The sequence below is a fragment of the Pan troglodytes genome, chromosome 3 (genome assembly GCF_028858775.2).
Source record: "Pan troglodytes isolate AG18354 chromosome 3, NHGRI_mPanTro3-v2.0_pri, whole genome shotgun sequence".
Lineage (NCBI taxonomy): Eukaryota > Metazoa > Chordata > Mammalia > Primates > Hominidae > Pan > Pan troglodytes.
The window spans coordinates 120,546,268-120,568,724 of record NC_072401.2 but is presented as its reverse complement, the minus strand read 5'-3'; the positions used below and the strand labels follow the sequence as shown (position 1 = coordinate 120,568,724).

The window sequence follows — 22,457 nt, the reverse complement described above, 5'->3', positions numbered from 1 at the left end:
CAGAGGTCAGCCTGAGCCCCTTGCCTCACACCGGCCCCTCCCGCGCTGACAGAGGTCAGCCTGAGCCCCTTGCCTCACACCGGCCCCTCCCGCGCTGACAGAGGTCAGCCTGAGCCCCTTGCCTCACACCGGCCCCTCCCACGCTGAGAGAGGTCAGCGTGAGCCCCTGCCTCAACAGGCCACCGTGAGGGAGGAGCAGGGTCGCACGCGGGCTGCTGGGAGGCAGGCAGGGACTTGGGCCTGGGAGGTCGCGGTGGGGCGAGAGCTGGGCCTGGAGACACCCCTGGGAGGCAACAGCGGGGCCTTCAGGCTCTTCTCCAGCTGCAGCTGGGACTGTTCAGGCTACTGGAGGCGGGATGTGGGCCTGAGCGCTTGGTTGCAGAAACTTCAGGGTCTACAAACGCCGGCGGGAGCTGAGCCAAAAGAGCTTGTTTGCTGGGAGGCAGGAGCTGGGCCGGGAGATGCAGCCAGGAGGAACAGCTGGGCCTGCAGAGGCCGCCATGCGGGAGGCAGCGGCCGGGCCTCCTCAAGTCGGCCTCTCCAGACCCACTTGCAGCCTCCCAGCGTCCTCTCCGGGCCCAGCTCTTCCTCCCGGCTGCGTCTCCAGGCCCGACTCTGGCCTCACAACAACGTCTTTGGACTCAGCTCCTGCCCAGCTCCCAGCGGCCCTGGTAGGCACACAACTTCCCGAAGCCAAGCTCCCCAGGCCCAGCTCAGGCCTCACGGTGGCCTCTCCAGGCTCAGCTCCTGCCCCCTCTGATGGCATCTGCAGGCCCCAAACGGCCTCCGGTCGGTGGGCTCCTCTAGGCCCAGCTTGGGCCTCCCGGCGGCCTCTGCAGGCCCAAGTCGTCCTCAAGTCGGCCTGGAATTGGGCCTGGAAGAGCAGCAAGTCGGCCTCCCCGGGCCCAGCTCTGTCCTCTCGGCGGCCTCTCCAGGTGCAAAACTTCCTCGAGTCAGCCTCTCCAGGCCCAGCTCCTCCTGCCTCCCAGTGGCCTCTTTCAGCCCAGCCCAGCTCATGGCTCTCGGCGGCCTTCCCAGGCCCCGCTTTTGACTTTTGGCGGCCTCTTCAGGCCCAGAACTTGACCTCCAGTGGGCCTTTGCAGGCCCGGCCTCCTGCCTCTCGAAGGCCTGCACGGGCCCGGCCTCGGCCTCACAGCGGACTCTCCACGCCCAGCTAGCTCTCGCCTCACTGCGGCCTCCCCAGTCCAAAGCTCCTGCCTTTCGGCCACTTCAGCAGGTCCAGCTTCCGCCTGTCAGTAGCCTCTTTAGGCCCAGTTCATTCCTCACAACGGCCTTCCCAGGCCCCGTTTTTCCCTTCCGGCAGCCTCTTGGCCTCTAATTTGTTTATCTTTTGTGTATAAATCCCAAAATATTGAATTTTGGAATATTTCCACCATTATATAAATATTTTGGTCGGTAATTTATTTGGAGTGAGTTTCTGCACCATGCCCGAATTTTTTATTTTATTTTCCTTGTTATTTGGTGTTAAAGAGGTTTAATGACAGTCATGGCAACTTTTTGGCACAATGAAAAATATCGCCCATGATCAACGTGTTCTGTTCTGGGGAAGGGGGCAAAGGCAGGGTGAATCACTTTCTTAAAAAGTATAGCTCAAGTTGCGAGTGCAGAGGGAATGGGGAGAAAACCCTCCCGCTGCCTGTGTTGAAGTGCAGGAGCCCCCACCCCCATACTCACCTGAGTCCAGCCCCTCTGGGGAAAGAAGGGGTGCATGAACTCCCCCTAGTCCACAGGCGCCTCCCTGTGGCCCAAGGCCCTCTTCACACTCCATCTTGTAGCCCCAGCAGGAGCTATTTTCCGAAAAGTGAAAAGCTCTGAAGGTCCCACAATTCATGGTATGTACAGGGGCTCGGAGGAGGGAAACTGCCCAGCTTTCCCCCGGCACAGCTGCAGGGGTAGGGGGTATAGATAAGAGGAGCAGGCCTTGGCCAGGCGTGGTGGCACACGCCTGTAATCCCAGCACTTTGGGAGGTGGAGGCAGGTGGATCGCGATGTCAGGAGCTCAAAATCAGCCTGGCCAAGATGATGAAGCCCCGTCTGTACTAAAAATACAAAAATTAGCCGGACGTGGTAGCGTGCACCTGTAATCCTAGCTACCCGGAAGGCTGAGGCAGGAGAATGGCGTGAACCCGGCGGGAAGAGGTTGCAGTGAGCCAAGATCGCACCACTGCACTCCAGCCTGGGCGACAGAGCAAGACTCCGTCTCAAAAAAAAAACAAATAAAAAAAAGCAGGCCTTATTCCATCCCAAACTGAAAGGATTAAATGGCTTTACCCGGGAGAAGATAACCATCCTGACCTCCATTGCTACCCCCACATACTGTCCATGTTCTCAGGGGGTACTGTGAGTCCTGGGATCTTCTTTGGGGTCGCCCATCTGCATGTGGTAGTTATGGAGGGACCCAGGTGTTGAGGCAGGGCTGGGGTGTCCCCTTCCAGCCAGGCTGTCGAGGCCCCAACTCTGGGGCAGAGGCAGTGGCAAGGCACCCAGAGTTGCACCAGAGCCTGAGCAGGGTGAGGTGGGGTCAGGCAGGGCTGGGAGTCAGGGAAGGGGCAGCAGCAGTGGACCCGCTATGCACACATTTTCTTCTCCAAGGTTTGTGTGCAGAACATCCTGCCCATGCTGCCCCAGCAGCTTCAGTTGGCACCTGCCCCAGTCCAGCCTCTGGGACCATGCAGCGGCTCCCAGTGGCCCTGCACCCACCACCAGCATCCGTTTCACCTGCAGTTGAAGATCCGTGAGGTGCCCAGATGATCATGCAGTCATCAGTCCCACGGAACAGCCCGCGAGGCTGAGGCTCCTCCCACTGGACCGCCCCCCAACTGGCACCACTGCTGCCCCTGCCCCTACTCTCAGCCTCACGTGACTCTCGGGCAGAGGCAGTGGTGGGGCAGCCAGGGCAGCATCAGAGTCTGAGCCAGGTGAGGTGGGGTCGGGACCCCCGCAGGGCTGGGAGTCAGGGCAGGGGCAGAACAAACCTTGGAGGGGAAGATGTGTGCATAGTGGGCCTGGAGGGCAGCTGTGGCCTAGTGGACAGGAAGAAGCAGTGGGCCTGGAAGAGCTGCATGATCAAGGCCAGCACTGGTCCAGGGCGCGTGCAGTGAAGAGGACAGCGCCTTCTCCGTCTCCGGTTCCCTGAGCCCGTCCTCGGCTTCTCCACCTGTACAGGCAAAGGGGAAGCTGTCCCCATCACACATGGCACACTTGGGGGTGTTGGGCTTTGGGCTGCAGCTGGAGCATCTTCTCATCTTGCATTTGGGTGTGGTGGGGTCTGCCAGTGCGGGATCCATGTCCGTGGGGTTCCCTCTGCCCCAACCCCCAAAGCCCAGTTTCTCCTCTTCAGGTTCTGCCCCTCGGGTGGCTCAGCTCAGCTCCTGCCTAGGAAAGCCTTAGTGTTGGGAGGGACCACAATGACTGAGGGGCCTGGTAGCTCCAGGTCGCCCACACTTTCAGGTCTCTTGCACCAGAAGGTGGCAGGATCCATTGGGAGGAAACAGGTCGCCTTGGTAGGCGTCCCTGGGCCCCCATCCCCAGGGGTAGGGGCCGTAGGGGGCCCGCTCTGCTGCCTTGACCAGACTCCTGGGCTTTGAAGGCTCCTGGGCCCAGTAAGAAGGAGGTGGGTGCCAAGGTTGAGGAGGAAGCATCCGAGAATGTGTAGGAGAAGGACGGGGTGGGACCATAGACTTTGCCAAAAACTGCAGGTGGATCGGGGGACCCTGGGGGCTCAGGATCCAGCAAGGGGCGGCAGGAGTAAAGGAGGAAGGAATGACAGGTGCAAATACCTTCCCATGAATGCCCTTGTTGCCCTCTGGCTCCTCCCCAGAGCTGTCCCCACTCTCAGTCGGTCACCCACTCCTTGAACTTGAGATCAGTGTCAGTGGTGCTAAAGCCGTCATCAGCAATGACATCATCACCCCCTCCTCCTCATGGATGACCATGTGCTCCTCGTCACTCGCTATGTCCTCACTGGCCATGTGCTGGATTAATGAATGGATAAATGAAATTGGTATATACATACACTATATATACATACAATTCCTTAAAAAGGAAGGAAATCCTGTCACAATGCAACATGGTTGAAGCTTGAGAACATTATGCTAAGTGTAGTGAGCCAGTCACAAAAATAAAAAAATACTGTATGATTCCACTAATATGAGGTATCTAAAGGAGTCAAATTTATAGAAACAGGAAGTATAATAATACTTGCCAGGGACAGTGGAAAGTGGAAAAGACAAGTTGTTTAAAAGGTACAGAGTTTCAGTTTTGCAAAATGAAGACGTTCTAGAGATCTGTTTCACAATAAAGCAAGTACTTACACATGACACTACTGAGTGGAACACTTAAAATGGCTAAGGTGGTAAATTTCATGTTATATGTTCTTTACCACAAATATTTTTAAAAGTTTATAACCATTTGAAAACACTGGTGATGAAAATTAAAAAACAAAAATAAAAACAAAACTAGCAACTAGATTCAACTACTTTCCTTCCCCAGTGAGAAAGGAAGTGTTGCTATAGACAGTCAATGCATGTCACTGTCTTGACTTCAGTGGACAAATACATGCTCTGCTAAAAAAGAAAGATCACTGGGTTAACATCCCTACGTTTGGCCGCTCTCTTACCTTGTCAGCCTCCACACCAGACTTCTCAAGAGCAGATCTCAATTCTGAAGCCTCTGCGTGCTGATGCACACTCATGTCTTTATGTTATGGCATAGCCTCTGGCTCAATTTTACCTTGAAATAGTTCTTTGGAAGTCTTTTTCTTGGCATTAGTCCTTCTCAACCTCTCTGCTGATTTTAAGCTTAATGGCCTTCTCTACTGGTTAGGATTCTATATATTTTTCTACCTTTCTGACCACTGAATCTGCCTCCTTTACCTCCCTAAAACTAGGTATTACTATGGTCCTGCCTGCCTTCAGCCTCCTTTTGATTCTCCACTTGTTCTGTCTTAACTATCTAATGTATATTACTGTCCACAGTTATCTTTATTACCCTAATATTGTTGCTTCCAGATCCAACCTCTCCCCCAAACCCCAATGTTTGAATTTCTAGCTGTCTGTCTCCATATGAATATGATCTAATCATCATGGCTCTTTTAAACAAGACAGAGCCACCCAAACACCATGAAACCAGTAACACATATAAGCAGTCCTCTAAAACCTTCACATTAATTACTACCTTGGGCCACTTACCTTGGCCTGTTTTGAGCTCTGTGGTCTGACTTTTCATCATTGTGCATTTTTCCACTGATGCTATGCTTCACTCTTTGGCCTGATACTTTGATAAAGATTCTCTATGTCTGTTGATATTCCTCCCAACATAAATCAAGTTCTTCCTCTGGCCAAGCTGTCTTTGGCTACTGTTAAACATCTTGCCCAATCTGAGAACCTTTAAATTGATACTGCACTTCACTGCTGGCTCTCCCTCAAGCAAACAAGATGAGGATATACCTACGTTTCAAACCGTTTCAGTGACCTCCTCCAGACACCTGCTGGACCTCCCGTGTTCCCTTTGTGTCCTAATGGCTTCACTCTGATTCCAAGGATGAATGAAGTCTTAGTCACAGTGATTCTTGCCTCCCTCCCTCTCTTTTATTATGTGATTAAAAACATAAAATTTACCACCGTAACCATTTTTAAGTGTAAAGTTTAACAGTGTTAAGTATATCCACACTGGGCCAGGCATGGCGGCTCATGCCTGTAATCCCAGCACTTTGGGAGGCCGAGGCAGGTGGAACACCTGAGGTCGAGAGTTCGATACCAGCCTGGCCAACATGATGAAACCCCGTCTCTACTAAAAATACAAAAATAGCCAGGAATGGTGGTGGGAACCTGTAATCCCAGCTACTTGGGAGGCTGAGGCAGGAGAATTGCTTGAACCCGGGAGGCGGAGGTTGCAGCGAGCCTAGATTGCACCACTGCACTCTAGCCTAGGGAACAAGAACGAAACTCCATCTCAAAAAAAGTATATTCACACTGTTATGAAAAAGATCTAACATTTTCATCTTGCAAATATGAAATTCATTAAGTAACTACCCTTTCCCTCATCATGCCACTCTTTTTTAACCCCTAATGTGAATTATTTCATAAACCCTGTTAATTCTTTCTCAGTAATGCCATAAAAATCAAAAGATTTAATAGTATAAGAGATCTGAAAGGTCACCTGACACAGCTTCTATAATATGTATGCATAACCTCAAAAATTTTCACAATAAATGGTTATCTGGCTGTAGTTTACACACATCAACAGATGGCAAGACAGTCACATCATCCTTGAACACTGATAAGGTTTGGCTCTGTGTCCCCATCCAAATCTCATCTTGTAACTCCCATAATTCCCACGTGTTGTCGGAGGGACCTGGTGGGAGATGATTGAATTACGCGGGCAGGTCTTTCTCGTGCTTTTCTCATGATAGTCAGTGAGTCTCACGAGATCTGATGGTTTTAAAAATGGGAGTTTCCTTGCACAAGCTCTGTTTGCCTGCTGCCATCCATGTAAGATGTGACTTGCTTCTCCTTACATTCCACCAGGACTGTGAGGCCTCCCCAGCCATGTGGAACTGTTAAGTCCAATAAACCTCTTTCTTTTGTAAATTGCCGAGTCTCAGATATGTCTTTATCAGCAGTTTGAAAATGAACTAGTACAGTAAATTGGTACCAGTAAAGTGGGGTGCTGCAGAAAAGATACCCAGAAATGTGGAAGCAACTTTGGAACTGAGTAACAGGTAGAGGTGGGAACAGTTTGGAGAGCTCAGAAGAAGATGACAGAAAACATAGGCCAGGCCAACATAGAGCTCAGGCCGTGGCCTCCAAGGGTGCAAGCCTCAAGCCTTGGCAGCTTCCACGTGGTGTTGAGCCTGTGAGTACACAGAAGTCAAGAATTGAGGTTTGGTAACCTCCACCTTGATTTCAGATGTATGAAAATGCCTGTATGCCCAGGCAGAAGTTTGCTGCAGGGGCGGGGTCCTCATGGGGAACCTCTGCTAGGGCAATGCAGAAGGGAAATGTGGGGTCAGAGCCCCCACACAGAATCCCTACTGGGGTACTGCCTAGTGGAGCTGTGAGAAGAGGACCACCATCCTTCAGAACCCAGAATGGTATCACTGATAGCCTGCACCATGTGCCTGGAAAAGCCACAGACACTCAACACCAGCCCCTGAAGGCAGCCAGGAGGTAGGAGCTGCCCAAGACTGTGGGAACCTACATCTTGCATCAGTGTCACCTGGATGTGAGACATGGAGTCAAAGGAGATCATTCTGGAGCTTTAAAATTTGACTGCCCCACTGGATTTCAGACTTGCATGGGGCCTGTAGCCCCTTTGTTTTGGCCAATTTCTTCCATTTGGAATGGCTGTATTTACCCAATGCTTGTATCCCCAATTGTATCTAAGAAGTAACTAACTTGCCTTTGATTTTACAGGCTCATAGGCGAAAGGGACTTGACTTGTCTGGGATGAGACTTTGGACTGTGGACCTCTGAGTTAATGCTAAAATGAGTTAAGACTTTGGGGGACTGTTGGGAAGGCATAATTGGTTTTGAAATATGAGGATATGAGATTTGGGAGGGGCCAGAGGTGGAATGATATAGTTTGGTTCTGTGTCTCCACCAAATCTCATCTTGCAGCTCCCATAATTCCCATGTGTTGTGGGAGGGACCCAGTGGAAGACGACTGAATTATGGGGATGGGTCTTTCCCATGCTGTTCTCGTGATAGTGAATAGGTATCATGAGATCTGATGGTTTTAAAAATGGGAGCTTCCTTGTACAAGCTCTCTTTGCCTGCTGCCATCCACATAAGATATGACTTGCTCCTCCTTGCCTTTCACCATGATTGTGAGGTCTCCCCAGCCACGTGGAACTGTTAAGTCCAATAAACCTCTTTCTTTTGTAAATTGCCCAGTCTCGGATATGTCTTTATCAGCAGCATGGAAATGGACTAATACAAACACTTACTATTAGAAGTTCTTCTGTACGTTGCTCTAAAATCTTTTTCACTCTTATTTTGTAACACTGATAATTCTGCCACCGCAATAAACAGAACAAGATTAATTAATCTGTCTCTTATGAAATTCCTCAAAATCTTACAGAGAGCATTATATTTTCCCAAATTATCCTTCAATGGTCTGTACCGTCCTATGTCCTTCAACCACTGCTTGCACAACATGATTTGGGGTCTTCATGATCACCCTGACTATAAATTCAGGGCTCTAGTGCATCAGTCTCTCTCAAAACACTGAACCGAAAAATAAACTCAAAAATTTCATAGCTATGGTCTGATCTGGACAGAACAGAACAGGATAATCACCTTACACCTTTCTGGACACGATTACATAATTGGTTCCCACTGAATATACCATCAACTAAAAGCCTAACATCTTTGCATCAGTTTGGTTAATATAAGCCTAACGCAACATAGCCAAAGTGAAAAATTCTTCCGTTTCAGTGAATGAATTCTTTTTCATCCTACTGTATCTCAGTAAGGTACAGTAAAAATCAACAGCTACTGCACACTTGCTGTAAATATGCACACACTAAAATGTACCTACAAAGAATTTACCTAAAATGTAATGCTAAAAGGTAGGTCATCTCAGAGTTTAATCTGTTTCCTCTACTTATACTCAGAGTTAGTTCCCATATCTATGATCTTCCTTCATTCACCTCCTCTCTATGTTCATTACACTAGTTCTAACCCTATTACCAACCTCAATTATTGCTTCCCAACCTTTCACCCACATACTGACAGGTCATTTTGTTTATGGATCATAGCTTGTGACATTAGTAATTTACCTTCAGTAGTTCACCACTGGCCACTGAATAAAGCCCAACATAGTTATACTGACATTTAATCATCAGTTGCTTCTCTCTAAACAAATACCATAACTGCAATAGGGCACAATTCCAGGTAGTAAAGACTATGCCATCAATATGCTATATATGTTAAACACATAAACTACACACACATAATATATAATATACATATGCATCCTTCCATATATGTATATGGAATATACATTCCATTCCTTCCACAATTAACATATATGCTCATTACTCTCTAAAGCAATTGAACTTTTCTATTTCCCTCCAGGAAATAAAATAAGCTAATCATGAAATGAAAGACAGTCCCTAGAATTTGCCATACCAGGTCAAGAGAGAGCATCAGGACTGGGCGCGGTGGCTCACGCCTGTAATCCTAGCACTTTGGGAGGCTGAGGCGGGTGGATCACGACGTCAGGAGATCGAGACCATCCTGGCTAACACAGTGAACCCCTATCTCTACTAAAAATACAAAAAATTAGCCAGGCATGGTGGCAGGCGCTTGTAGTCCCAGCTACTCGGGAGGCTGAGGCAGGAGAATGGCCTGAACCCAGGAGGCAGCACTCACACTGAGCCGAGATCGCACCACTGCATTCCAGCCTGGGTGACAGAGCGAGACTCCATCTCAATAAAAAATGGAAAAAAAAAAAAAAAAAGCATCAGGTTAGGACCCTCATCCCAAATAAGTGTAATAAAATCAACAATATAAGTCTCAAATGTTATTTGTTCTGTTTTGTATCCTGTAATAAGGTACAAAGTACCCTTTGTATTTGATTTCTAAACGCCAAGCACCTTTTTGAACAAAATTAAAATGCCACGATGGTCTCCATAATTCCTCTATACTCAATGCAGAGTCCCATTTGAGAAGTCAGGGCAAAAGTATGAATAACAGTAGTCTCTTATGAAGGGGTGGGTTGCCCCTCCACACCTGTGGGTGTTTCTTGTTAGGTGGAACGAGAGACTTGGAAAAGAAAAAGACACAGAGACAAAGTATAGAGAAAGAAATAAGGGGACCCAGGGAACCAGCGTTCAGCATATGGACGATCCCGCCAGCCTCTGAGTTCCCTTAGTATTTATTGATCATTCGTGGGTGTTTCTCCGAGAGGGGGATGTGTCAGGGTCACAAGACAATAGTGGGGAGAGGGTCAGCAGACAAACACATGAACAAAGGTCTTTGCATCATAGACAAGGTAAAGAATCAAGTGCTGTGCTTTTAGATATGCATACACATAAACATCTCAATGCTTTACAAAGCAGTATTGCTGCCCGCATGTCCCACCTCCAGCCCTAAGGCGGTTTTTCCCTATCTCAGTAGATGGAACATACAATCCGGTTTTATACCGAGACATTCCATTGCCCAGTGACGGGCAGGAGACAGATGCCTTCCTCTTGTCTCAACTGCAAGAGGCATGCCTTCCTCTTATACTAATCCTCCTCAGCACAGACCCTTTACAGGTGTGGGGCTGGGGGACGGTCAGGTCTTTCCCTTCCCACGAGGCCATATTTCAGACTATCACATGGGGAGAAACCTTGGACAATACCTGGTTTTCCTAGGCAGAGGTCCCTGCGGCCTTCCACAGTGTTTGTGTCCCTGGGTACTTGAGATTAGGGAGTGGTGATGACTCTTGAGGAGCATGCTGCCTTCAAGCATCTGTTTAACAAAGCACATCTTGCACCGCCCTTAATCCATTTAACCCTGAGTTTGACACAGCACATGTTTCAGAGAGCACGGGGTTGGGGGTAAGGTCATAGATTAACGGAATCTCAAGGCAGAAGAATTTTTCTTAGTACAGAACAAAATGGAGTCTCCTATGTCTACTTCTTTCTACACAGACACAGTAACAATCTGATCTCTCTTGCTTTTCCCCACATCTTAGATCCACAAGCAGCTCATCCCTAACAGACAAAGTGTTTTTTGGGAAAACAGAAATATCTCTGGTCTTCATTTTCCTAATTAATAAAATGAAAGTGTTAGACTAGATAACTGCTAAGATTTCCTATAACATTAATACTCTGTGATTCTTTGACTTTCAACACTATTAATCTTTAGGAGAAAAAAACCATGTATGTCTCCAGCAGTTCTATTAACATAAGGCAGTTTTAATGAAACCTGAAAACAGTTAACTCATGTAAGCTAGAAAAAATTCCTGTCAACAAGGCACAGCAGAGACTGCATGTAGTTTACTAAGGAATAAAGAAGACCATAATGAATGCATGAATATACAAATAATTAACTCTTTTAAGAAGCATCATTTGAGTTGGCATAACTTCAGCTAAAAAGTGCTGTGTATCAAGTGCTTTCACAGTTCTCCAAAGGAAGAATCTTCTGTATAAGTAAATTAACATTACAATAGACCATTGAATAATCAGCATCTATTCTTTGGCATGCATATCCCATGGCTAAGGCTAGTAATACTATTATTAAAACCACTCACTCAACACAAATTTCTTTCAAGAGGGCGGCATTCAAATCGAGTTTATTCTAACCGATGTTTATTCCAAGCAGTGATTCCTAGCCTAAATTATAGAAAGGTGGGCAAATGATTGAAGTAAATTTTCTGTAGAAGAAACTGTTATAAAAACTGGTTTTACAGAGAATAACGCATATTCCAAATATACTTAATTAGGGTGTGAGTTTATTGTTACTGGACTATAAAGTTAGATTATAAGCAAGGGTTAAATTGTATTGAGCCTGTTATCTATCACCCACAATGGTGTGGGCAATGCCAGGCACATAAAGAGAATAGCTTTGAAATGACTGACTACTGGGTCTAGGCTGAATGGCCAAGAGTTGGCTGGAAGAACAAGGGCCAAAGAGCACAGATTTATGAAGAAATACAAGAGAATGAGAAGGCACACATCTAGTCCGAACCAAGGTGGGGACCCCAGAGTTCTAAATACCAGAAAGGTCCAACAGACCCTGGAACTGCAGTCTAAGGTGATGAATGGGTTTGTGGGGGGAAGATGATAGTCACAAGGAGCTATGAAGGAGTCTCACGTGAGCCAACAGTATAGATTCTGAAGGCGTTTATGGCAGGAGAAACAAAATACACAGGGAAAGATAATCTCAGTGTTAAAGACAGATGTATGCCTGGAGGCCAAGGGAGAAAATGAGCTGCAGAGAGAATGCAGTAGCCTGCTAGCCAGCCAGTAAAGAAGTGAGGCTGGTTCAGCGGACTCGCGCGGCCTCGCTCTTTGGACTCGTCACCCGCCCCTCCCCCTCCCGCCGCCGTCACCCAGGAAACCGGCCGCAAACGCGGGCGGACCTGAAGCTGGTTTCATGGCAGCCTCAAAAAAGGCAGTTTTGGGGCCATTGGTGGGGGCAGTGGACCAGGGCACCAGTTCCACGCGCTTTTTGGTTTTCAATTCAAGAACAGCTGAACTACTTAGTCATCATCAAGTGGAAATAAAACAAGAGTTCCCAAGAGAAGGATGGGTGGAACAGGACCCTAAGGAAATTCTACATTGTGTGTATGAGTGTATAGCGAAAACATGTGAGAAACTTGGACAGCTCAATATTGGTATTTCCAACATAAAAGCTATTGGTGTCAGCAACCAGAGGGAAACCACTGTAGTCTGGGACAAGATAACTGGAGAGCCTCTCTACAATGCTGTGGTGTGGCTTGAACTAAAAACACAGTCTACCGTTGAGAGTCTTAGTAAAAGAATTCCAGGAAATAATAACTTTGTCAAGTCCAAGACAGGCCTTCCACTTAGCACTTACTTCAGTGCAGTGAAACTTCACTGGCTCCTTGACAATGTGAGAAAAGTTCAAAAGGCCGTTGAAGAAAAACGAGCTCTTTTTGGGACTATTGATTCATGGCTTATTTGGAGTTTGACAGGAGGCGTCAATGGAGGTGTCCACTGTACAGATGTAACAAATGCAAGTAGGACTATGCTTTTCAACATTCATTCTTTGGAATGGGATAAACAACTCTGTGAATTTTTTGGAATTCCAATGGAAATTCTTCCACATGTTCGGAGTTCTTCTGAGATCTATGGCCTAATGGAAGCTGGGGCCTTGGAAGGTGTGCCAATATCTGGGTGTTCAGGAGACCAGTCTGCTGCACTGGTGGGACAAATGTGTTTCCAGATTGGACAAGCCAAAAATACATATGGAACAGGATGTTTCTTACTATGTAATACATGCCATAAGTGTGTATTTTCTGATCATGGCCTTCTCACCACAGTGGCTTACAAACTTGGCAGAGACAAACCGGTATATTATGCTTTGGAAGGTTCTGTAGCTATAGCTGGTGCTGTTATTCGCTGGCTAAGAGACAATCTTGGAATTATAAAGACCTCAGAAGAAATGGAGAAACTTGCTAAAGAAGTAGGTACTTCTTATGGCAGCTACTTCGTCCCAGCATTTTTGGGGTTATATGCACCTTATTGGGAGCCCAGCGCAAGAGGGATAATCTGTGGACTCACTCAGTTCACCAATAAATGCCATATTGCTTTTGCTGCATTAGAAGCTGTTTGTTTCCATATTCGAGAGATTTTGGATGCCATGAATCGAGACTGTGGAATTCCACTCAGTCATTTGCAGGTTGATGGAGGAATGACCAGCAACAAAATTCTTATGCAGCTACAAGCAGACATTCTGTATATTCCAGTAGTGAAGCCCTTGATGCCCGAAACCACTGCATTGGGTGGTTTCTTTCCCGAAACCACTGCCATGGTGGCAGGGGCTGCAGAAGGAGTCGATGTATGGAGTCTTGAACCTGAGGATTTGTCCGCCGTCACGATGGAGCGGTTTGAACCTCAGATTAATGCTGAGGAAAGTGAAATTTGTTATTCTACATGGAAGAAAGCTGTGATGAAGTCAATGGGTTGGGTTACAACTCAATCTCCAGAAAGTGGTGACCCTAGTGTCTTCTGTAGTCTGCCCTTGGGCTTTTTTATAGTGAGTAGCATGGCAATGTTAATCAGAGCAAGGTACATCTCAGGTATTCCATAAAACCTACCAACTCATGGATTCCCAAGATGCGAACTTTTTACATAATGAAAGAACAACCCAGCAATTGTCTCTTAATGCGATGACACTATTCATAGACTTTGATTTTATTTATAAGCCACTTGCTGCGTGACCCTCCAAGTAGACCTGTGGCTTAAAATAAAGAAAATGCAGCAAAAAGAATGCTATAGAAATATTTGGGGTGTGTGTGTGTGTGTGTGTGTGTGTGTGTGTGTGTGTGTGTTTAACATCCACAGTTAAGGTTGGGCCAGCTACCTTTGGGGCTGACCCCCTCCTTTGCCGTAACATCCTGCTCCATTCCCTCTAAGATGTACGAAGAATTCAGATCCTCACCATTGGAATCTTCCATCAAACAAACTCAAACACTACTGGAATAGGACTTGAGTCTCTGCATGACATATACTTGATTAAAAGGTTATTACTAAACTGTTAAAAATGAGCAGCTCTTCGCTTTTAACAGACACCCCAAAAGTCTTCTTTTCTACATAGTAGAAGATGGAAACACCTTCACTGAATGTTTGAATAGAAACATCTACTAAATTATTAAAATAGACATTTAATGTTCTCATAGCTTAGATATTTTTCTGAAAAGTATTTGCCAAAACTGAAATCCTTCCAATATTTTCCAGGGTCCCACTAATTATAATGACTTTCTGTCTGGATCTTATAGGAAAGGATACTTTCTTTTTTCTTCCATCTTTCCTTTTTATATTTTTTACTTTGTATGTATAACATATATGCCTATATATTTTATACACTGAGGGTAGCCCATTTATAAATTAAGAGCACATTATATTCAGAAGGTTCTAACAGGGCTGGTCTTAAGTGAACCACTATGTATATAAATATGTTGGAAAACAGCTGTATACATTTTTGGGCAATGGTTATGCATAATATTTACCAGGAGAATTTTTTTCTTAAATAGCCAACATTTAAAATTTATGTTTTATGTCCATAAAAGAAAATATACTTTATTGTGACTTCAACTATATTTCTTATCCCTTACATTTTTATTTAATTGTCTTAGCCTAAAAAAAAGAAGAAACTGTGGAATACTACAGTAAATACTGTTTTCAAACACAAGCAATAATTCAAATAGTTTTCTTTTGAATTAATTTTAGACATATTTTGGATCCTATTGAGGGGATAAGAGGATGTCAAAAAAGTTAAATACCTAAGTAGAAAAAAATATAGAAATAAAGCCAAGAATCTCTTTCAGTTCAAATATTATCAATTGTTAATAAGAAATTGCTATCTGGGATGACAAAATTATCTCTGCTTAGTATCTTATTATAACTGAAAAAAGGTTTATCATTACAAATGCCTTCCAGCGAAACCAAGAATTTCTCAAAATATTTAATGTCACATATTATAAGAAGTTACCTAATCTAGCTTCTTAACGTCAATTTTAAAAAATATCTTAAAATTACTTTGTTTTGTAGTAAACAGTGAAAAAAAAAAGTGAGGCTGATGGCAGTGAGAGCAATGGTCTGGAAGCGGTACCCTTCTACCTAGGTTCCCAGTGAGCTGTGGCGAGTGATCCCTTCGAGAAGTCTGCTCACGACATACAGGTTTGGGGGAAACACAAAGTTTCGTTTACGACAAAGACAGAGGAGACACACATGAAAATACTTGCGCATATAAAAAAGTTTGATCATTTTATAGGCCTAGTGGAAAGGACAGAAGCTGGACAGTGAGGGTGCCTGAACAGGCCTGGGCAAAGTAGTTACTACCACCAGGGCCTGGGATATATAAACTAATAACAGAGTTAAGAGCCAAAGAATGGAAAATAAAATGAAAGCACATCGGTAACTGGAGGACTTCTTTTTTGTTGTTGTTGTTGTTGAGATGGAGTCTCTCTGTCGCCCAGGCTAGAGTGCAGTGGTGCGATCTCAGCTCATTGCAACCTCCACCTCCTGAGTTAAAGTTATTTTCCTGCCTCAGCCTCCCAAATAGCTGGGACTACAGGCACATGCCACCATGCCTGGCTCTTTTTTTTTTTGTATTTTTAGTAGAGACCAGGTTTCACCATGTTGGCCAGGCTGGTCTCGAACTCTGGGCCTCAAGCAATCTGCCCATCTCAGCCTCCCAAAGTGCTGGGATTGCAGGTGTGGGCCACCATGCCCAGCTCTGAAGGAATTCTCCACAGGTAGTCCTGTTACTGAGGAATGCTGAGTGCTTACCAAGCCCAGAATTTCAGCTACAGCTCTAGCTTGAAAATGATAGTCAGGCTGGGTGTGGTAGCTCATGCCTGTAATCCCGACTCTGGGAAGCCAAGGCAGGAGGACTGCTTAAGGCCAGGAGTTCGAGCACAGCCTGGGCAACACAGCAAGAGCCCGTCTCTATTTTAAAAAAGAAAAAGAAAATGATACCACAAACTTCCTCAAAGATCAGTTAGAACTAGTACTAAGTAGTTTCTCAAATTTTCAGTATGGGAAGTGGTGAGGTATAGGAATGACTAAAAATCTGAAACAATTTTTTTCCCCTTAAATGTGCTTGGCTATCAACAAGAAATACTGAATAAAATTCATATTTCAAGTTATAATTAAAATCCAATTTCCAAAGAGTCTTTTGCTAGAACTATTAAAATGCATCTAAACCAATGAGTTCAATTTTTATCTCCTCTATATTTTTGGCCTGCCAAAAATGCTAAAAATAAAGGTGCTAATGATTTGAGAAATGGTTAAAATATAGATACCACCCAAGAAACATGAGAAGAGTCCACAAACCAGCACTCTTTGAATAAGTTAGTACAGTTGGGGTTAACTGAGAAAAATTTCATTTTTAGACATGATACAAAAAATAATTTCATACAGCTTTTTAAGCTAAAATAAAATAAAATAAAATAAATGTTTCAGGAGTGTAACAAAGGCTGACCATAGTCCAGAACACCATGCCTCAGCACGCAGGCCATTTAACCTGGGTGGTCTGGTCACACTGAGCTGTCACTCCACGCCTTGGAGAAGCAGGGTGGTCAGTGCGACGGGCTGTCACTGCCAGAGCCACGCTGCTGAAGCCACGAGAGCATCTCAGGGTGAGCAGTGTGGATTCCACATCCTCCCCTGCTGTCACTCTCTAACCTACCCATTTGGTTGCTCACATTTTTACTTTCCCTAAAGATACTGATGTTATTAAAAATAAGCATGAGTTCATGGAAGAGATCTCCATGGAACACTGTTAATTTTTTCATTATACCTGTACAATTTAATTTAATTATAATGTATTCTAGAAAGCTTGTTTCCAATGGGCAAGAGAAAGAAATGAAGCAGTTCTTATGTCCAGAATCTCCAGTGAGTTTTCAAAGAATAGAGAGTGCTCTTTTTTTTTTTTTTTTTTTGAGACGGAGTCTCGCTCTGTCAGCCAGGCTGGAGTGCAGTGGCGCGATCTCTGCTCACTGCAAGCTCCGCCTCCTGGGTTCAGGCCATTCTCCTGCCTCAGCCTCCCGAATAGCTGGGACTACAGGCTACTGCAACCATGCCCGGCTAATTTTTTGTATTTTTAGTAGAGACGGGGTTTCACCATGTTAGCCAGGATGGTCTCGATCTCCTGACCTCATGATCCGCCTGCCTCGGCCTCCCAAAGTGCTGGGATTACAGGCGTGAGCCACTGCGCCCGGCCTGAGAGTGCTCTTCTTATGTGCAGTCACACCATGGACCAGACAATACCCTGAGGTCCTGCAGGCTTTCTCTCCTTATCCATCCTTTTTTCCCTCAGCTTCTTTCTCCTCCCTTCTGCTTTACTTGTATATATGTATGTATGTATTGAGTCATTTATTGCTATTTATTTCTTCCCTTCCTTCTTTTCTTTCCTACCTAGAAAAGCCTGTCACAAGTCCTACTGCCTATGATAGGGAAAAGAAAAAGAAAAAGAAAAATATTAACTTTACTGCCACTGTGTCCCGTCACCCTCCTGGAGTTCTTCACAAGCTATGTGACTTGACTTGAAAGTAATTTGAAGGTTTGGGCAAATTTTCTGGACAAATAGAGTGCTTTAAAGACAAATCACCTAAACAACAATTATTTGTTTATGGTAGAAAAGGAGCTATAGACATCTTACTGCATGGACTCCTTATCTCCCCACCTCCTATTTGCTTAAAATGTCAACAAAAATCAGATAGTTTCACTATGAGGAACAACTGTGTATTAGTCTATTTTCATGCTGCTGATAAAGACATATGCAAGACTAGGCAATTTACAAAAGGAAGAGGTTTAATGGACTTATAGTTCCACGTGGCTGGGGAGGCCTTACAATGATGGTGGAAGGCAAGGAGGAGCAAGTCATGTCTTACATGGATGGCAGCAGGCAAAGAGAGAGAGCTTGTGCAGGGAAACTCCCATTTTTAAAACCATCAGATCTTGTGAGACTTACTCACTATCACAAGAACAGCAAAGGAAAGACCTGCCCCCATGATTCAACTACTTCCCACTGGGTCCTTCCCACCACACATGGGAATTCAAGATGAGATCTGGGTGGCGACATAGCCAAACCATATCAAACTGTTTTATAGTATTATTCTGGATTATTTTGGAAAGTTTGTTGCAACTAGTTATCAATACACCAAAGATATGGAAATAGCTTCATTATACAAGCATGGTCTTTGTAATGGCATTTGTTTAAAATATAAGGATGAAATACGTAGGTAAAGCATGACAATTGCTTCAAGATAATACAAGAGGATGTATAAAATTCCTCAAGCTGTAGACATGATTTGTGTACTTTTCTATATGTGCATTAGACTTCAGTAAAATGTTTGCATATAAAAAAAAGGGAAGGGGAGTAATGAAGGTTATAATTAAAACAAAATTGTCCCTGAGTTGACAACTGTTGAAGTTGGATGATGAGTACTATTCTATTCTTGTACATGCTTGCAATTTTTCATAATGAAAGATGTTTTAAAATGTTACCTAAAACCTAAGAAACTCAAGCAAATACAAGATTCAGAAGCATGGTATAAAAGCAGTACATCCTTTAAAGCTAGATTCAGATGCAAAATATAGTGCATTAAAAATGAAGAATCAATGCTTCTTTATAATTTTACTGAAAGTGAATAATTTTTCATGAAAAATTCTTGGCATAATTACAAAGGAGGACTCTACAAACTAGGAAACAGAAGTGTTCTAATTCTGGTGGAAAATTTTTTATATTTTGTAGTATACTAGAATAAATTTAAGATTTTAAATAAGAGAAAGATTTTTAAAAATCTAATGATCTCCTAAAAACACAGTAAATGAGTTGCTTCTGATATAAGCAAAACTAAGAGTTCTAGTACATCATATGAACTATGTTTGGATATCCTGTGCATTAATCCTACTTTATTCATTCTCTCCCCAGGCACTGACCCTCCTCTCCCCATTAGCAGTCAGTAACATTTATCAAGCACTACAGAGAAAACTGGCAGCCCAGGAAAGATAAAAGGTTAAACAGTGATTGTTTCATGCAGCAAAAAATATCTAAAAATACGAAAGCTTTCTTGGTTTTCCTAATAGAAGTCACTTATAACAGGTGCATTAAGTCTAGCAGTTAATGGAATCTGAATTTAGAAGTAATATTTTCTACTTAGTTGAACAGAATTGCTTGCATTGGAATACACCAATAAATTCATATTTGTCTTTGGTTTTTCATAAAATGCTTCATTCTATTCAAAAGTGCTGCATGAATAGTGTTACACACTACAGGCATTCCCCAACTTACAGAAGGGTTGTGTTCTAAAAGCTCATCTGTAAATCGGCTTCCTAGAACTCAGATCACATTTTTTCACTGAAATAATTTTCTAAAGGGCAGTTAGGCCATCAGGCCACCCAATAGAAATCAATAAGGTCTAAATTTATTGGACCTACTGTGATTTAGTGAAGCACTCTGGTTTTTGTTTTTTCAACTAACCACTTTGAACCATTATTTATTTGGTAAATGAAATAGGGATTCTAGGACTACTACTCTCCAATGCTCTGTGCAGGCAGAGACACACATATATATACACACATGCATTCTCCCTTACCCAGATCTATGGACCAAAAGCTTCCTTACTCATCAAAGTAAGCACACTGAAGCAGTTTAGACAAACGGTTCTTGCATTTGAAAGCTGGGGAAGTTACAGTTCTAGAGCCTATTAAAGGAGCAGTGAACACAGAAGCTTCCATAGGAACTATTCCTATTGAGTCTCATAGATGCAAAGCAGAGTCTTGCAGGCAGTTGGTGGATTGTAACTTCTACCAGATTTATCTTCCAGAAATATAGTTTAAAAACAAATTAGCAACTTCTGTAAGTCCTAGACAGAGTAATCAGGCAAAAGAAAGAAATAAAGGGCATCCAAATTGGAAAAGAGAAAGTCAAACTATCTCTGTTTGCTGATGATATGATCTTATAACTAGAAAGCCCTAAAGACTCCTCCAAAAGGCGCCTAGCTTTGATAAATGAATTCAATAAAGCCTCAGGTTACAAAATCAATGTACATAAATCAGTAGCACTGCTACACACCAACAATGACCAAGCTGAGAATCAAATTAAGAACTCAATCCCTTTTATAATAGCTACAAAATAAAATAAAATAAAATACTTAGGAATATATTTAACCAAGGAGGTGAAGAACTCTACAAGGAGAACTACAAAACACTGCTTAAAGAAATCATAGATGACACAAACAAATGGAAATACATCCCATGTTCATAGATTAGAAGAATCAATACCATGAAAATGACCATACTGTCCAAAGCAATCTACAGAGTCAATGCAATTCCTATCAAAATACCATCACTCTTCACAGAATTAGAAAAAAAAAAATCCTAAAATGCATATGGAATTTTTTTTAAAAAGCCCAAATAGCCAATGTAAACCTAAGCAAAAAGAACAAATCTAGAGGCATGACATTACCTGACTTCAAATTATACTAATATAAGGGTATCATAACCAGAACAGCATGGCACTGGCATATAAGTAGATATGTAGACCTATGGAACAGAATAGAGAACTCAGAAATAAAGTAAATATTTAGAAACGACTGATCTCCGACAAAGCATACAAAAACATAAACTGGGGAGAACAAAAGACAGCAGACAGCTTCTGCAGACTTAAACGTCCCTGTCTGACATCTCTGAAGAGAGCAGTGGTTCTCTCAGCATGGCGTTCGAGCTCCGAGAAGGGACAGACTGCCTCCTCAAGTGGGTCCCTGACCCATGTAGCCTGACTGGGAGACACCTCCCAGTAGGGGATGACAGACACCTCAAACAGGGGGGTGCCCCTCTGGGATGAAGCTTCCAGAGGAAGGATCAGGCAGCAATATCTGCTGTTCTGAAGCCTCTGCTGGTGATACCCAGGCAAACAGGGTCTGAAGTGGACCTCCAGCAAACTCCAACAGACCTGCAGCTGAGGGGCCTGTTAGAAGGAAAACTAACAAACAGAAAGGAATGGCATCAGCATCAACAAAAAGGACATCCACACGAAAACCCCATCTGCAGCTCCCCAACATCAAAGACAAAAGGTAGTTAAAACCACAAAGATGGGGAGAAACCAGAGCAGAAAAGCTGAAAATTCCAAAAACCAGAGCATCTCTTCTCCTTCAAAGGATCGCAGCTCCTCGGCAGCAAGGGAACAAAACTGGATGGAGAATGAGTTTGCCAAATTGACAGAAGTAGGCTTCAGAAAGCTGGTAATAACAAACTTCTCTGAGCTAAAGGAGCATGTTCTAACACATCACAAGAAAGCTAAAAACCTTGAAAAAAGGTTAGACGAATGGCTAACTAGAATAAACAGTGTAGAGAAGACCTTAAATGACCTGATGGAGCTGAAAACCACAGCAAGAGAACTTTGTGATGCATGCACAAGCGTCAATAGCCGATTCGATCAAGTGGAAGAAAGGATATCACTGATTGAAGATCAAATTAATGAAATAAAGTGAGAAGACAATTTAGAGAAAAAAGAGTGAAAAGAAATGAACAAAGCCTCCAAGAAATATGGGATTATGTGAAAAGACCAAATATACGTTTGATTGGTGTACCGGAGAGTTATGGGGAGAATGGAACCAAGTTAGAAAACACTCTTCAGGATATTATCCAGGAGAACTTCCCTAACCTAGCAAGGCAGGCCAACATTCAAATTCAGGAAATATAGAGAACACCACAAAGACAAAGATAATCCTCAAGAAGAGCAACCCCAAGACACATAACTGTCAGATTCACCAAGGTTGAAATGAAGGAAAAAATGTTAAGGGCAGCCAGAGAGCAAGGTCAGGTTACCCACAAAGGGAAGCCCATCAGACTAACAGCAGATGTCTCAGCAGAAACCCTACAAGCCAGAAGAGAGTGGGGCCAATATTCGACATTCTTAAAGAAAAGGATTTTCAACCCAGAATTTCATATCCAACCAAACTAAGCTTCATAAGTAAAGGAGAAATAAAATCCTTTACAGACAAGCAAATGCCGAGAGACTCTGTCACCACCGGGCCTGCCTTACAAGAGCTCCTGAAGGAAGCACTAAACACGGAAAGGAATAACTGGTAGCAGCCACTGCAAAAACATGCCAAATTGTAAAGACCGTCGATGCTATGAAGAAACTGCATCAATTAACAGGCAAAATAACCAGCTAACATCATAATGACAGGATCAAATTCAAACATAACAATATTAACCTTAAATGTAAATGGGCTAAATGCCCCAG

At 43.9% G+C, this 22,457-nt stretch overlaps 2 protein-coding genes across 12 annotated transcripts in view; one reads left to right on the top strand and one right to left on the bottom strand.

Annotated features, from left to right (window-relative positions):
- The window catches only part of LOC740478 (kelch-like protein 2), a 152,491-nt gene that overhangs the window by 47,100 nt on the left and 82,934 nt on the right, over nt 1-22,457 (bottom strand). For 4 of the 11 annotated variants that reach the window (XR_010156334.1, XR_008547786.2, XR_010156337.1 and 1 more), the window contains one exon: nt 1,437-3,178. Coding sequence is in view for 3 of the 11 variants with exons in the window: in XM_063809002.1 (XP_063665072.1) it covers nt 3,045-3,178 (134 nt within the window). In the remaining 8 variants the exon portion in view is untranslated. Of the gene's footprint in view, nt 1-1,436; nt 3,179-22,457 lie in introns of those variants that run through there. The other 7 variants (XR_010156335.1, XR_010156338.1, XR_010156339.1 and 4 more) reach the window with 4 other exon arrangements.
- On the top strand, nt 9,831-16,151 carry LOC740526 (glycerol kinase 3-like). Its single transcript, XM_009448198.5, has one exon. The coding sequence runs from the start codon at nt 12,111-12,113 to the stop codon at nt 13,788-13,790; it is 1,680 nt and encodes a 559-aa protein (XP_009446473.2). The 5' UTR covers nt 9,831-12,110; the 3' UTR covers nt 13,791-16,151.

What these genes read in the sequence shown, in the direction of transcription:
- LOC740526 (XM_009448198.5), top strand. Translation starts at nt 12,111, where the DNA reads ATGGCAGCCTCAAAAAAGGCAGTTTTGGGGCCATTGGTGGGGGCAGTG.